Here is a 16484-nt window from a genome sequence, read left to right as displayed (position 1 = left end):
CAAAATGTAAGGTTGCTAATTAGCAAGTTTGCTAATAATGCAAAAATAGGTGCAAGGGCATGTTGTGATGAGGACATTGCGATTCTGTGACATAATACGGATAGATTGAGTGAATGAGTGAAAAACTGGCAAATGGAACTTAATGTGGGGAAGTGTGGTCACTTTGGTAAGAGGAATCAAAAGATGGATTATTAAATAAATGGAGGTGACTGCAAATGAGTGAAGTTCGGAGGGATCCAGGTGTTCCAGAGCATGAATCATAAAAAGCTCGCAGGCAGGTCCAGCAAAGACACGAGAGATTCTGCAGATGCTGGAATCTGGAGCAACACGCACAAAATGCTGGAAGAACTCAGCAGGTCAGGCAGCATCTATGGAGGGAAATAAACAGTCGACGTTTCGGCTTGAAACCCTTCATCAGGAGGGTATTTCCCTCCATAGATGCTGCCTGACCAGCTGAGTTCCTCCAGCATTTTGTGGCAGGTCTAACAAGTTGTTAAGAGGGGGTCAGGGTTCAGAATGGGGAGGCTTTGTTACAGTTGTACAGGATGTTGGTGAGGCCACACCTGGAATGCTACACACAGTTTCGGTCCTCATATCTAAAAAATAAGGATAGAGCAAAATTGGAGGTGGTCCAAAGGAGATTCACCAGACTAATTCTGGGATGAGAGGGTTGTCCTATCAAGAGAGGCTAGACAGTTTGGATGTGTACTCCTTAGAGTTCAGATGAATGAGGGGTGACCATATTCAAACAATACTGTTCTATCAGGGCTTGATAGGGTAGATGTTGAGATGTTTTCACTAATGGGAGAGTCACAAACAAGAGGACGTAGTTATAAAATAAAGAGCCAGACATTTAAAACTGAGATGCAGAGAAATTTCTTCTCTCAGAGGGTATGAATCTCTGGAATTCTCGAGAGTGCTGGAGGCCAGATCATTAGAAGTTTTTACGATGGAAATAGAAAAATATGTGAAAGGCCAAGGAATTGAGGATTATGGGGAAGTGTCACAGAAGAGGAGTTGAGGGCAACATAGATCAGCCATAATCATATTGAGTCAGAGAGAGTCATAGAGTCATGCAGGATGGAAACAGGACATTGGGCCCACTGTGTTTATGCCAACCAATGAGCACCCATCTGAATTAATTCTACCATCCAGCTATCGGCCCATCATATTCTACGCCTAGGTGATCCAAGTGCTCATCTGGACACTTCTTAATTGCTGTCAGTGGCTGTTTCCAGCACAGTCTCAGGCTGTGTATTCCAGTACTTACATTTCCTTGAGTGAAGAAGGTCCCCTCATGTCCTCTAGTTTTATCTACCTCTGATATGGGGAAACATTTCCTGTAGTCTACCCCATCTACACCCCTCATAGTCTTATATAGTTCAATCATGTCCCCTCTTAACCTCCTCTGCTCCAGAGAAAACCGACCCAGTCTCTCCGCATAACTCAAACTCTCCTTCCCGGCCAATGTCCTGGTGAATCTTTTCTGCACCCTCTCCATATTGATGGTAGTTCAGTCTTAAGGGGCCATGCACCTTGCTCTTGTGATTATTTTCTTGTGTTCTTATGTTAGTATTAAAATGAAAAATTTGAAACTGATTATGTCAGCATTGGTATTGCTCAATTTTGTCCTCAAAATGCACAGAAGCATTCAGTAAGGATAAAAGATGTCAGGAACTTTACTTAACAAGGAAATGTAACTGGCTTCTGCAGGATCTTAGGAGTGGCAATTTAGTTCTGAAGTGATTGAGGAAAAGTACCTCAGAAGAAACTGTTTAACCACAAGGGAATTTAAATTAGGGGAAAAAAAGTATTTAGAAGGACTGCTCAGTAGAATATTTTTATCATCCAGAAGATAATAGAATTTTAAATAAATTGAACAGAAAAAGAGAAATCTTTCCAAAATAGATCTGAGTTAAATGGAAGAAAGGAACGTTTTCCACCTTTGGAAAAAAACCTAAAGATTAATGCTGATAAACAAAATGACGATCACTTCAGTTTTCTATTGGTTTAAGTTTGCAGTTCAGGATCTTGATAATCTTACTCATAAAGAATCAGCTAAGAATCAGACTTGATATCTTAATTCTTAAGTGGCTTAATTGTCAAATAGATAAAGAACTGGTCAATGACATCAGTTCAGCAACAGTGAGGTGATAACTGTAGAAATCGAGGCAAAACAGTAACACTGCCAATTTTGAGATTTGATTAATGATTTATGTCGGAAATGGTGTACATTACACTGGGAACAAAGATTAATTTAAAATCCTAGCTCATTCAAGCATTCTTTGTTCATGTATTTTTTTATTTCAGTGTCCAGACCAGGAGATTTTCAGTGTTCCACAAGAGAGAACCAGTATACAACTGGGTATCCATCAGGACTCTTCAGCAGTTTATTGCTCTTCTGCTTAGAGTGCCTCTGAGCTTAAAATTGCTCAGCTAAATTAAAGCCCAACTGACTGCAGGATTGTTTAAAGTCCCAATGTAATAGAAAGGATCGGTAGCTAGACTCTACAAGAGCCTTTGCTCTCTAGCCAGAAACTGTTCATGATTATTGGAACAAATTCTGAAAAATCCATATTAACAAGAATTCTGCGAAAATGTTCCCATCCTTGACTGATCTTGTGATTAGCTGGCAAGCTAATTTCAACCTTGTTTTAACTTTGTACCTTGGAACATTGTTACATCTTCCTCTGAAGACTCATTGTTGGGCCTTTAACAAGCATGAAAAAATAGAAGCTGTTGCCAATTATCTTTCCTCTTTTTGGACGGTATAAAGAGATTAGCACAAATAAAAGGGAAAATGCTTCGGGGTTCATCTTATCTTTCAGTTTTCTGTCTGTTCTAATAACCACTTACACTTTTACTGATATTAAGCAATGAAACAGCAAACCGGTACTCCCATTCACATTGTAAGTTGACAAGTATGCATGGTTGATGCTGTTTATGTTCAGTCTTATGCTATAATCATTGAAATAGTTGATTCATATTAAGAAAAAATATAACTCACATGCCAACACATAGTATTCTGCATCTTTGCACTATAATCACAGCTTTTTATGGATTGATGGAATTTGTCCACCCCAGTTGCATATAATAAAATCACAATTAGTAGCTTCAATTTCACACTAATGTAAATTTTCCCTTATTCAGTGAACTTCTGTAATTGTATTTATAACACCAACTCCACAGAACCGTAAAGTATATTTTGCTTATTTTGAAACTAATCCTATCTTCATTTTGAAAAAGTTTCACTGTTTTAAAAAAGACAAATACTAAATGTTGTCTTGGATCATATTTAGCTGTGCCAAGGACCAGTGCAACCCAATGCAGTTCTGTGCCTGAGCCAAGGTTTGGAAAAAGAGTTGGGAATGATTTTGCAGTTGGCTCCGTGGTTCTGTTTGAATGCAATCCTGGTTACATCCTCCAAGGTTCACCAGGGATTAAATGTGCATCAGTGCCAAATGCCTTGGCTCAGTGGAACGATTCTCTACCTACCTGCATTGGTGAGTAATGACCAGAAGTTTTAAATGTACTGGTTGTGAAGTTGATATGGCAGCATGGGGAATATTTAGTCGCAATACATGTACCTGATCTAAATGTTTACGGATAACAAAACATTAAGTTTTTCTAATAATTTAATCCCTCGGTTTTCAAACTGGCAGGCAGGCGTTCCAAAGGGGTATGGTAATGGAAGGAATCAGGTGCTATGAAAGGCCTTTGCAACAGTTTCAAAATGTTATGATTATGAGAGATTTTTAAAAGCTGTATGCTAAATTTCCATAGAACCATGGAACAATACAGCACAATACAGGCCCTTCGGCCCACCATGTTGTGCCGCCCTTTATTTAAATTTCTTTAAAATACATTTAAATAACATAAATTCATTAAAAGCATGATTTAAAAGAAAGTCACTTACCAACACACTTATCTTTTCAATCAAGATTGGTGACCCCATTCAAATGAATGGCTTTGTGCTACAGATGCCTGCTGCAAACCGAGTAGAATGTTAGACCGGTTTGAATGATAAGGGAAACATTGTGCAAGTCCAGGGCAAAGATCCAAATGGGACGAATGTAAACATTTTTTCATTATATTGATTTAGATTTATGAAGGTTTGTAGCTAGATAAAATGTAGACCACTCAAGTGTAATGGATAATTGTATAAGCCTTTGAATATTATGCACAAACGCATAGCTTTTGTGATGGTTGGTAAAGGAAATAGTTTCACTCCTGAGATTTGTTGCAGGTTTCTGGGAAGTGAATAATAATTAAATTTGTTTTTTCCTGGTTTTCTTCTTCTGTTGTGAATCTTTTTTCCCCAGGTATGCAAATAATAGGCAGTATAACATGGATTTATCAGAACATGTTTGATGAAAAGTACCTTTAAGCCTGGTTGAACAATTGCAGGTTTATATATAAAACATTAGGTGACAAAGAGGAAACCATGCATCAGACGAAACTAATGTGAATTGGAATGGTGAGGAGTTCGAGAATGTACGTGAAGTATTTTTCCCCTTTATTATCAGCTGATTTGATTAAAGGAAGATAACCTCAAAACTTGGTTATATCTCAAGAATAATTGCATTTGTCTTTAACCAGTTTTCTTGGGAGGGCGGAAGACCCCATCTTTCATTATTTCTGTGTCATTGTGTGCTGTATTCTTCACAATTTTGCTGTGAAGGGGCACAGCCCATGCCTGCTTCAGTGAGGCAAGAGAATGTAGAAGAATTTGGCTTGCAATAAAGGAAGGTCCATACTAGCCATGGGGTTATTTTTCAGAGGACCCCACTCCACTGGATAAGGGCTCAGACCAAGAGAAACTTTCATGAAGTCATTCAAGACTGGGCATCATTTGGACTTTGTAAGATAAGTTTTAGGTTACCATTACATCATGCAAGTGCCCAAGTGCCTGGCAGATATTATCCCCATCAACAAGCAGTCTTGTCACTTCCTCTTGACATAGGGGAAATACAATGCTGCATTTGGACCACAATCCTGAATTCATTGAGCTCCCAAGCCATCTCCTCCCATTGCCTCTTCAGTTTTGTTCTGAAGGCCAACTTGGCCTCTGGTGTGCATGACCTCCTTCCACGTATGTTTTTATCCACCAGGATGACAAGGTCAGATCTGGAGAATGAGATCTGCTGGTCTGTGCCTTTATTCCTGTCAAGTGTTTACCCCATGCTCAAGCAATGGTTACAGGCAGGGGTTACCTCCCCTTTAAGAGGTGCAGGCATAAGGTTCATTGGAGGAGAATAACTCCAGATGAAATTATTCCCAGTTACCATATACCAATCTGAATATGATCACTATTAGTGCTGCTTACATGAGACACGCACATAAATATATAACATGCACAAGTCAACAAGACCTCCAGTTACAGGAATATGCAGCACATTTTAGCTCCTGCTTTCAAGTGTGATTGAATTTCTAAACAGTGAAAATGATAGGAAGGTAATTCCAGATTACAGGGGACTCGAGGATTATTTTTGTGGAGCCAGATAAAGCAGTCCCATTCCTTGAAGCTCAGTAGCAAATCTCGAAAAAACATTAAAACTTACCTGGGATTCTTTTTTGTCATCAGCTTTCACCGTTTGTCTCTGGCATGAAGCATATTCCTGCAGCTGGAGGTATAATTGAGGCTGGGTTTAAATGACAATAAAAGGTCCCAAGATATTTCTGAGGCACCTGCAAGTGGGTGATGTTTAAAGTGGTGATAGACATGAACATGTCAGCAATATGTCGGAGAAACACTCGCCTGCCATTTTTGCTACAATCATGCCACATTCTCATAAATATTAGCGATAAACCATCTTATCAATATTTTATGGTCTTGGTTTTGATCTTGATCTCAAAGAGAAAAGCATTCCCTGTTGTTACTTGAGTTAGAATTCCTCAATTTTAAAATTCCCTGCCTTGGTTTCAAATCTGTCTGTGACCTTGTCTTATCTCTCGAACCTCCTCCAGCTCTATAATTCTCTGACTGTGCTCCTCCACTTTTATCATAACTGTTTATTGTTTGCTTCACTATTGCTGATCTACCTTCAGGCACCAAAGCCTTAGAGCTTTGGAATTCCCTCCCTGAACCTCCCTGTCCTCTTTTAGTACACTTAAAATCAACATCTATGACCAAGCATTAGATCTTTTTTTCTAATATATGTTCATGAAGCTTAATGTCAAGCTTTATTTGATAACGTGGCTGTGAGTGCCTTGAATGAATAGAATAGAAACATGTGATAGGTTATAAATAAATAGAAGTTGTTGTTCAGGGTGCAAAACTTAGTTTGGAGTCTTCTTGCCAGGTTAATTTGATTTCAATGCATCAAACTGGCATTGCTGAACCAAAATAATTATTGGGAAAAACACAAGTTTTATGTTGGGTGTTCGGTCAGATCACCGATAATTGTCAACACCTGTCCTTTTATTCGAAATTTAAACTGAGCAGAGTAGGATTCACTAAAATTCTGGCTCAAGCTGAGAAGCATTTGGGAGCTTTGGCTCTTTGGAAAGGTGCAGCATTCACTTCCAATTTGAATTCATCATTTTAGGCTGTCCCCTTGAGGTAAATTCACTCAGTTATATGTGAGACGGATTCCACTGTATCTCTTCCAAGAATACCTACAGGAGGTTTGCTTACTAATGGAACTGTTTGAAAGCCTCAGATAAATAATGCTCTGAGTCTCCTTACTTCTTCAAAGCATCAATCATTTAAAGTACCATGACATATCCAAATGCTTATTTGAGCAGTGATGTACAGTTTATCTTTGTAATACCAAACATCTTCCATTATTCATATCAAGAACAAAGCTGAATGTTGCAGCATGTGTAGCATTGCACTTCTCTTACTTTCAGTGCATACACAATTATTACTTTGCATTGAACAGAGTAATCAGAAAACTATTTCCAGCTGGGTTGCAATAATCTACTGCTTGCCAAGAACCATGTTTCAACAATCTATTATTCCCCGAAACACTGAGACTAATGAGAGTAAAGTCAATACCAAGTATGTGGATTCTGTGGGCTGAATCATGCTAACTGCTTGCTGCCGATTCCCTATTAGCTCAGCCGTTCAGGCTTCGGCATATCTTGGACTTCTACGTGTGCACTGTGCAAGGTGGAAGTCAATACGACCCAGCATACCCCACTGTTCGATCTTCTGCTGGGATCACTACCACACTAATGTGCAGAGATAAGAGTCTGCTGGCACTTTGTATCTGGCTCCCAAAGCTGATTGTCTGGTGTGTGAATATCAACACTATTCATAATGTTGCATGGATCAAGTGGACAGTCAGAGACTTTTTCCCAGGACGACAATGGCTAATACGAGGGGACATAATTTTAAGGTGGTTGGAGGAAGATATAAGGGAGATGTCAGGGGTAAGTTTTTTCACACAGAGAGTGGTGAGTGTGTGGAACGCACTGCCAGCAGAGGTTGTGGGGGCAGATACATTAGGGACATTTTAGAGACTCTTAGATAGACACATGAATGATAGAGAAATGGGGGGGGCTATGTGGGAGGGAAGAGTTAGATAGATCTTAGAGCAGGATAAAATGTCGTAACAACATTGTGGGCCAAAGGCCCTGTACTGTGCTGTAGTGTTTGATGTTCTATTTGACTGGGATTGCCAGCTCCGTGAAGCTCAGTAATGTGCATTTCTCATAATGTCTTAATGGCTATTTTAACCATATTAATGTTACATAGGTTTCAATATTTTTAATTATTAATGTTTATTAGAGACATTTCAAGAAATTATTCAAAAACCTTTGACAGCAAACTGTTAAAGATTATCAGGAATGTTCGTTCTCCAGCACTGAAGCAGGTGCCTGAGCCCATTACGTCCATGCCAACCATCGAGAATCTATCCATACAAATCCCATTTACAAGCGTTTGGTCTTCAATTCCTTGATGATTCAAGCGCGAGTTGTTAAATGTTGTGAGGGTACTTCCCCCCTCACCACCTTCTGAGGTAGTGCATCCCAGATAGCAACTACCCTGCAAGGTGAAGAAATTCTTCTTCAGGTTGCCTTTAATCCTTTTATACTCACATACTATGAGCTCTGGTCTTAGACATCTCTGCCATGGGGAGAAATTTCTTACCATCTACCTATCCATGCCTTTGATAATTTTGTACCCCTCTGTCAGATGCCCCTTCAGTCTCGTCTGCTCCAAGGAAAACAAACTGAACCTATCCAGTTTCTCTTCATAATTAAAGCACTCCATACCAGGCAACATCCTGGTAAATCTCCTCTGCACCTTTCCAGTACAATCATGCCCTTTCTATAGTATGGTGACCAGAACTGCACACATTGCACAACCTGTGGCCTAACCAATGTTTTATTAAGTTATACCATAACCTCCTTGTTCTTATACTCTTTGCCCCACTAATGAAGGTCAGCATCCATATGCCTTCTTCACCACCCTATCTACCTGTGCTGCCATCTTCAAGGATCTTTGGATATATACTAACGTCCCTTTGTTTCTCAAAACCCCTCAAGGCCTGAGCATTCATGGTGCATGTCCCACCCTTAATTAACCCCTCAAAGTGCATCACCTCACATTTATTAGGATTAAGTTCCATCTGTCAGTTTTACCAGCTGATCAGTATCATTCCGCAGCCTAAGACTATCCACCTCCTTATCAGTAATGCCACCAATTTTCGTGTTATATGCAACGTTACTCCTCATACCTCCCATATTGAAATCTAAGTCGTAAATGTATATCACAAGCAGCAAGGGTCCCCACACCGATCCCTGTGGTACACTGCTGGTCACAGAAACAACCCTGCACTATCACCTTCTGTGTTCTAACCTCAGGAAATGAAGCAGCCCATGCCAGTGTGCATGGAGCAGCAAGATCTAGAAAACAATCAACTATGGCTGATAAATAGTGAGTAATGTTGCCGGAAGTGTCGGGAAATGACTATGTTCAGCAAGGGAGAATCTAACCATCTACCTCTTAATGTTTAGATGCATTACCATTGCTGAGTCTCCCATCATCAATGTCCTGGGAGTTGCCATTCAGCAGACTCTCAACTGGACCAGGCAAAAAAAATACTGTGCCTGCAAGAGCAGGTTAGAGGTTAGGTATCCTACTATGAGTGACTTATCTCCTGACATCTGTAGACTTTGTCACCAACTACCAGGTGCAAATATGATTGTGAAGGAATACTCTTTACTTTCTTGGATGAGTATGATGCCAATTACTCTCAAGAAACTTGAGACCATCAGACAAAATAGCCTGCTTGATTGGCACCCCTTCAATCACCCCAAATGTTCATTCCCTCCATCACAGAGAATACCATCTACGAAGTGCTCTGTAGTTACTCATCTAGGCTACTCTGACAGCATTTCCCTCACCTGCAACCTCTGCTACCAAGGAGCAAAGGGAAGCAGGTACATGGGAACACCACCGCCTGCATGCTTCCCTCTAAGTTGCACACATTCTGAGATGGAAAGATGTCATTAGTCCTTCATCGTCTCTGGGTTTACATTCTGGAATTCCTTGCATAACCTTCATCAGAATGACTGCAGTGGTTCAAGAGGATGGCCCACCAACACCAGCTGAAGGACATTTAGGGATAGATAATAATTATGGCTTTGCCCCAGTGATGAAAGAAAGTCTTAAGGAACATAAATTCAATACTGACGGAAAGACCAATGCACTATGGTGGTTGGGTTCATGCTGTTTGTGCAGCTTGGGGCACAACGCCTAGAAGTCAATATTAGTTGGAACAATTAAATTGTAACTGCTTATTCCAATCTCCCCAGTAAACATCCAGGACTCTCATGCACAATTCAACATACCCTCACCCCAACATGGCCGGCTTCTAATGACTATTATGATTTTGTGTTGATAGAAATATTTGAATTTACCTCTCTTAAGTCTTACACTGTATCTTTTGTTCTTGACAAGGTGAAATAGTTTATTCTGGCATTATTTTCTTGCCCCTTCAGAATCCTAAGCACAGCAAGGTTGTGGTTTCTTAGACTTCTCTTTTCTAATGAGAAGATGTACAATTTGCATAATTCCTCATCATCATCTGGTCCTTTCATCTTTTCAATCATTCTGATTGCTCTCTTCCATGTTCTTTCAATAGCTGCAATTGGCTTTTTGTATTGTGGTGACTTGCACTGAACAAATGGATGAAATTGGAAGGCATAGTGGGAAGTTAGTAAGAAGGAAAGGTCTTATAAAACTCAGTACAGAAATATAAAACTAAGTAGAGGAAAATCTGTGAGGAAAAAGGGAACATGAATGGAATAAAGTGGAAAACAGTGTAGAAAACAAAAGTGACTTTTTAAAATGTCAAGACAAAGGGACTATCGCACAATCTGGATTATGAAATGGTTATTTTGTGACTGTTTTTGTTTTGATGGGTTCAGATGGCTAAGTGGTGGAATAAAAAGGACAGAGCAGATGTAATATATTTATTGTTGGAAGTATTGAACAGCAGAAGAAAGTTAAATGAAGCTATCTGCTCTGATGTTTCCTCTCAACAGAATTGGTTGATAAATTGCAAATACTCCTGTGCAACCTTTAAAAATGCGTGAAGCTGATTCCTAACCATAGCAAAGATGAATTCCGAAGACATCCTGTGTGCAGTAAAGCTTTATTCTCCAGAAATCACAAGGCTGAACAGTGAAAGACCCTTTAAATCTAGAGAACTTGCATTTGGAAATGTTAATTTAATAATATGGAAGTTTGTTCCAAAACTCCTATTGTCCAATTCATTTGGAGACTGTTTTAAGGATGCAAATACTTTGAATTTTTTGAATCATGCTTATATGAAAGCTTATGCTGAACACTATGCATGTTCCTATGATAATATTGATGGGAACTTGCCCCAAACGTTGCTTTGAATTTTTACTGGTCAGTGAAAAATGACATAGGGATGATCACAGGCTCTAATGTTTAATCTCATCTGATGCAAATCCCCATTAAATTACATTTAATAACCAGATCTGTTTCCAGCCTGTCATTAAAGTCAATGATTCATTAAATACTTTTAAAAAAAAGGTTGTTTTCCAGATTGCTGATTTCTAACTACTTTTTCTATTTATGATATATTTAGAAGTATTCAAAGAGAATGCATTACAGAGGTCCAACTGTTACTTGCATCTCTCTTGGTGGTAAAATTGCTCTATTGTTCATTGTTCTTTTGATAAATCCTCAATAAGCTGTTGTCAAGCAGCGGCACATCTTTTCTGTTCTGTGGACACCGATATTACTCTGAGGCATTTTTCTTTAGTTGCTCTGGTTCCATTTTCTTTCAGTGCCCTGTGGTGGAATTTTAACTAAACGCAGAGGGAGCATTCTGTCTCCGAGTTATCCTGAACCATATGACAACAATTTGAACTGCATCTGGAAAATCACAGTGCCGGAAGGTGCTGGTGTACAAGTAAGGACACTCTTTCTGCATTGCCTGTTGTGTTTACTTGTATCTAATCCGATTATTAAGATTTGAGGCATTTGCTCCTATCTTGGTTTGGTTCGCTTAAGTAATGATGTAACATGAAAGCACTGCTTGAACTTCATCGATTCATACTGAAGCAAAAGGAGGATGCTGGAAATTTAAAACCTCACAGAAAATGCTGGACACATTGAACAGGTCAGGCATCGTAAATGGAGAGAGGATCGAAGGGCTGGAAACGTGCAGGCAAATGCCTACATTTTCATGATGAACTATCCATGATGGAATTCCTGCACAAATACATATATCTCAAACATGCTGGGCATTCTTTACTGGGTTTTTCCCAACTGCCTCATGTGGTCTAGTGGTGGAGTGCAAACTAACCACGGTTCACTAGCCCTTACACCACAAATGGATTATCTTGTGCCTCTCTAGATTGAATTGCATTAGCTACTTTTGTACCCACCTGACCAATCCAATTTTAAATGGCAGGAAGATATAAAACATTCTTTCTAGCAGCAAACAGAATCATCAACAAGCATAATTTTCATTCCAACATTTAACTCCAAATCGTTCAAAAACCACAAAAGGTAAGGGACCCAGAACTGAGTCATGCTGAACTTCACTGCAATCAGCTCTCCGGACACTAAAGTTCCTTTTGACCTTTTCCTTTGGTTTTCTTCCACATTCTCCCAATTTTTAATCTGTCTTCCACTTTCCCATTGATCCCAAGAACTTGAATGTTCATGAAGCATACATATCAATTACGAAGTAATTTTCTTTGTCAAACGCTTTGTTGACATCCACATACCCTGCATCAAATGCTCTGCCTTCATCAAAACTACTTGTAGTACCCTCAAAAAGCATTCTGTTAAGCCTTTCAGACACTACCTTCCTTTAACAGAATTTCTTTGATTAATCAGAGCCTCTTAAGATGCTTATTTATGCCGTCCCTCAGAATGTTTTCCAAGCACTTCCGTTGTGTTATCAAGCCTGTAGCTATTCAGTCTGTACCTTTTTCCTTAATGAAACAATAATATCATATCAGAAGCCTGCCAGCCGAGCTCACACTTGTAGCCAAGGAACATTGGAAGATGATAATCAACGCTTGTACTATTTGCTTCCTTTAATAGTCTGGATACATTTTATCCAGGTCCAGTAATTTATCCACTTTTAAAATTGTCCTTCTGCATATTAATCATTTCCAGTAATTTGCATTCTTCTTCCTCAATCTCAATGCCAATATCATCCAATATCATTTTCCTCTTCAACGAAGGTGGATGCAAGGTATTCGTTCAAAATTTTACTTATGTCTTCTGCCTTCATCTTGGTCTTGAATAGATTACTCTGTCCTTTCTGATTCTTTTTCTTTTCATGTATTAATTGAATATCTTTGGGTTTCCTTGATATTTTATCTCTGCCAAGATATTTTTCATGTACCACCTTTGTCTTCTCAATTTCCTTTTAATTTCTATCTTCCTCCAGGTTTTCTGTAGTGTTGAATTCTCAGAAGCATGAAATAAGCATCCTTTTTTTTTGCTACTGTATGCATCATGTATTTTATGTCTTTTTCTTTTTTATAAATTCCAATTCTTTTTCTTGTTTCATCAATTTTTAATTTTGGATGTCAAGGATTTTGATTGAAATATACACTTTCAATGAGGTGTAGTTTTCTAAATGAATGCATTTATCCCTCAGGTTCAGGTAATAAGCTTTGCAACAGAGCATAACTGGGACTCATTGGATTTCTTTGATGGGATTGACACTAATGCACCACGACTCGGGAGCTTTTCAGGTAAGAAGCTGAATAAGACAAATTTATATTCAGTATATTCAGAAAGTAAAATGCCAGCCTCTCTTTTGATTAGTTCATTGTTACTTGCATTATACAAAATGTGGTAATCAAGAAATATCACTCTCACCAGTGAGTGGAGGATTGTCAAAACTGCAATTGCATAATTTACGCTGACCGCTTAAATCTGAGATCAGGTAACCACATCTGTCAGCTTCCATTCTTTGCAATATTTTCTTTCAAAAATTTAATCTATTTCAGATTATCTCACCCAGAAGAATCAGACTTTGGAGCTTGCTCTTATTTTTAGCTTCTGCATTTTGGAGTCGTTCTGAGTTATTCGTTATTTATGTAATATGTAATTTGGATTTGATGTTATTAGTTTATTTCTTTGTTCATCTTTTGAAGATCTTTAAAGGCCAATTCATTCAATGTATAACATGCTTCACTTTGACTGTACTGAAATCTGATTTCTTCTAATAGCACAGGAATAGAGAGAAACCTTTTTAAGTGTGCGTGAATTTATGAGTCCGTATTAAAATGAAGATTTTAAGAAATGCTTGTGAAATAGTGTATTGTATGACATTCCCTAAATTGCCATTCCATTCAGTGCAAATTGCTAATTTAAGGCAATTATCAAAATTTCCCACAGATTACTCATCTCTCACATTACACGATTACTTCTGTTTCATCCTGACACTAAACCAACTGAGGGAATAGCCAGAGTTTGCATGACCAGTGAAGCTAAATGCAACCAACAGATACAACTTGCCGTTTATTTCTAGTACCAGAAAAGTTGAGAGATGGAGGAACAGGAACAAGACAAATTTATATTAAGTATATTCAGAAAGTAAAATGCCAGCCTTTCTTTTGATTAGTTCATTGTTACTTCATCAGGAAATTTTTCAGACACATGAAGTAATTGGCAGCAATCGCTACTGAGGGTGCCAAGTACAGACATTTTCAGATTGATTGGTGTTTCAGGCATCTATTTTTCAAATATGGGACGCACAAAATTCCTTGAGGTTACCATGGATCTCAATCTAGAAGTTCCACTGGCCTCAGTCCAGAGTTAGATTGGTATAAATCCTTAGTTCCTTACAAGGCTTCTTCTATCCCTCTTTCAATGCAAATGGTATTGAGAAAGCAAGACTATGTTCAGTCAGTCAAAAAGTCCAGTTTTTTCATTTCCTGTGGGATCTGGCACAGAGTAATAGCTAACACTTTAAGTACATGGCAATGTATGGGCCCCTACAATGGCATTCTTGAGCCCCAGAAGTGTTAAACAGACAACTGAGTGAGACACCTACAGAGTGCAAATACTTATTTAAACGTATGGAGATCAGTTGTTTGGAGGGTCATGGGTACAGTTTCCACCGTGAGAGGAAGCTGTCAAGTGTATCCCAACGATAATGTGTATACCAAAGAGGGCAATAGTCTTAGGTTACAGAATGATATTGACCAGCTGGTTAGTTAGGCAGAGCAATGGCAAATGGAATTTAATCCTGCAAAGTGTAAGGTGATGCATTTTGGGAGATCTAGTAAGGGTAGGATAGATACCAGAGAAACAAAGGACTGCAGATGCTGGAATCTAGATGAAAAACACTATGAAGCTGGAGGAACTCAGCAGGCCAAGCAGCATCCATGGAGAAAAGCAGGCGATCAAAGTTTAGAATCAGGACCCTTCCTCAGGACCATGAATGGTGGGGCCCTAGGGAGTATTGAGGAACAGGGAGACCTTGATGTGCAATTCCAAAAATCCCTGTAGGTGGCAACACAGATAAAAATGGTGGTGAAGAAGGGATACAGGATACTTGCCTTTATTAGCCAGGGCACTGAATACAGGATCATGGAAGTCATGGTGTAACTTTGGTAGGTCACAGCTGGAGTATCATAAGCTGTTTTGGTTGCCACAGTTTTGAATGCACTGGAGAGGATGCAATGGAGATTTGCCAGGATGTTGCCTGGGATGGAATGTTTCAGTTATGAGAAGAGACTGGGATATTGGAAAGGAGGCCACAGAGAGGATAATGATGACCAAATAATCTTGAATTGTTGAGTGCGGGAGAAATAAATAGGACACCAGAGACAACAACACCAAACTTCTTAATAGTAGCACCAAACCACCTTTTATGCATGACTGATAGAATGGATGCCTTAGTTTAAATTTGCATCTGAAAGACTGTACCTGAAAGTCCAGCAATCCCTCATGAGAGTGTCACCTTAGAATTTTGTGATCAACATCAGGTGTAGAACTTATATCTGTGACCTTGGCAAGAGTGCTAGGCACAGAGCCATAGCTGGCACTGCAAAATGTCACTACTGACTTAACTTGCAGATAACAAAATAATGTAAACCATTACTTTTTTTATTTTTTAAATGACTCTTTTTAAACCATTGCTCGCCGAGTTGGAGAAACCACTTCCACCTCTTTGCTTGCACCTTTGAGAATTCTCATTATCCTTGAAAAATGTGAGTTCATTTATTGTGGATCTAAGAAAAACAAATCAATTAATTGACAATAGTAAAAGTCTAGCAATTGTACAGAGCTAAGGAATTTACACTGATATAAAACATATCAGGCTGAATTATTGTTGGCAGTTCTGAAAGGAACCGCCTCCTATCAGCTGCTCCCACTTCAGTATGTCTTGGCCCCCTGTGCCCTGCAGTGAAAGGTGGAAGTCCAAATTGAGCTGGTGGGATCCCAGAATATCTCACTGCTTACCCCATTGTTGGGCTCATCATTGAATCCAGTTGTGGAGCAGTTATATGCTGAAGAGAGGGCAAATATATCTGGTCCTCAGTTTTGTACCAGGGAAGGCTGGTAACCTGTGCAGAAAGGTAACTGCAGTTAAATGTTTAACTTATTTTTATAGTTTTTAATTATTTATTGGTATTTTAATACAGTCTACTTTTAAAATGTTTTTTTTAATTATTTTATCTGTTTGACTGGGTTTGAAAGCAGCAAGTGAACTGTCAAAGGCTGTTAATGTGTTTCGGAGTTGGAGCCTCAGGATTACAACACCTGAGGACCACTCAGCCCTATCAGATGGCTGTCAGATGTAATGGTCAGTTCATTCAGCCTTTTGCATTTGGATAAAGTGTGGTTGAACGGAGACCATAGGCAGTGAATTCGGCAATGGCCAGGTCCAGGACAATCCAGCCCATCAAAAAAGCAAATGAAATGGTGGGCTTTAAGTTATTTGGAATTAAACAGTGAGGAAGTGGGCTCCAGTTGTATTGTGCTTTGTTCAAAACTAAGTTTGAATAAACTAAATCCA

General features: G+C 39.0%; 1 protein-coding gene across 1 annotated transcript in view; it reads left to right on the top strand.

The window, feature by feature from the left end:
* Window positions 1-16484, top strand: part of csmd3b (CUB and Sushi multiple domains 3b) — a 1392611-nt gene that overhangs the window by 1199912 nt on the left and 176215 nt on the right. Inside the window, 3 exon segments of the mRNA XM_052022622.1 lie at window positions 3300-3503; window positions 11275-11399; window positions 13110-13206. Coding sequence (XP_051878582.1) covers window positions 3300-3503; window positions 11275-11399; window positions 13110-13206 — 426 coding nt within the window.

Source organism: Pristis pectinata, chromosome 9 (assembly GCF_009764475.1).
Source record: "Pristis pectinata isolate sPriPec2 chromosome 9, sPriPec2.1.pri, whole genome shotgun sequence".
Taxonomy (NCBI): domain Eukaryota; kingdom Metazoa; phylum Chordata; class Chondrichthyes; order Rhinopristiformes; family Pristidae; genus Pristis; species Pristis pectinata.
This window is presented reverse-complemented; position numbering and strand designations above follow the sequence as displayed.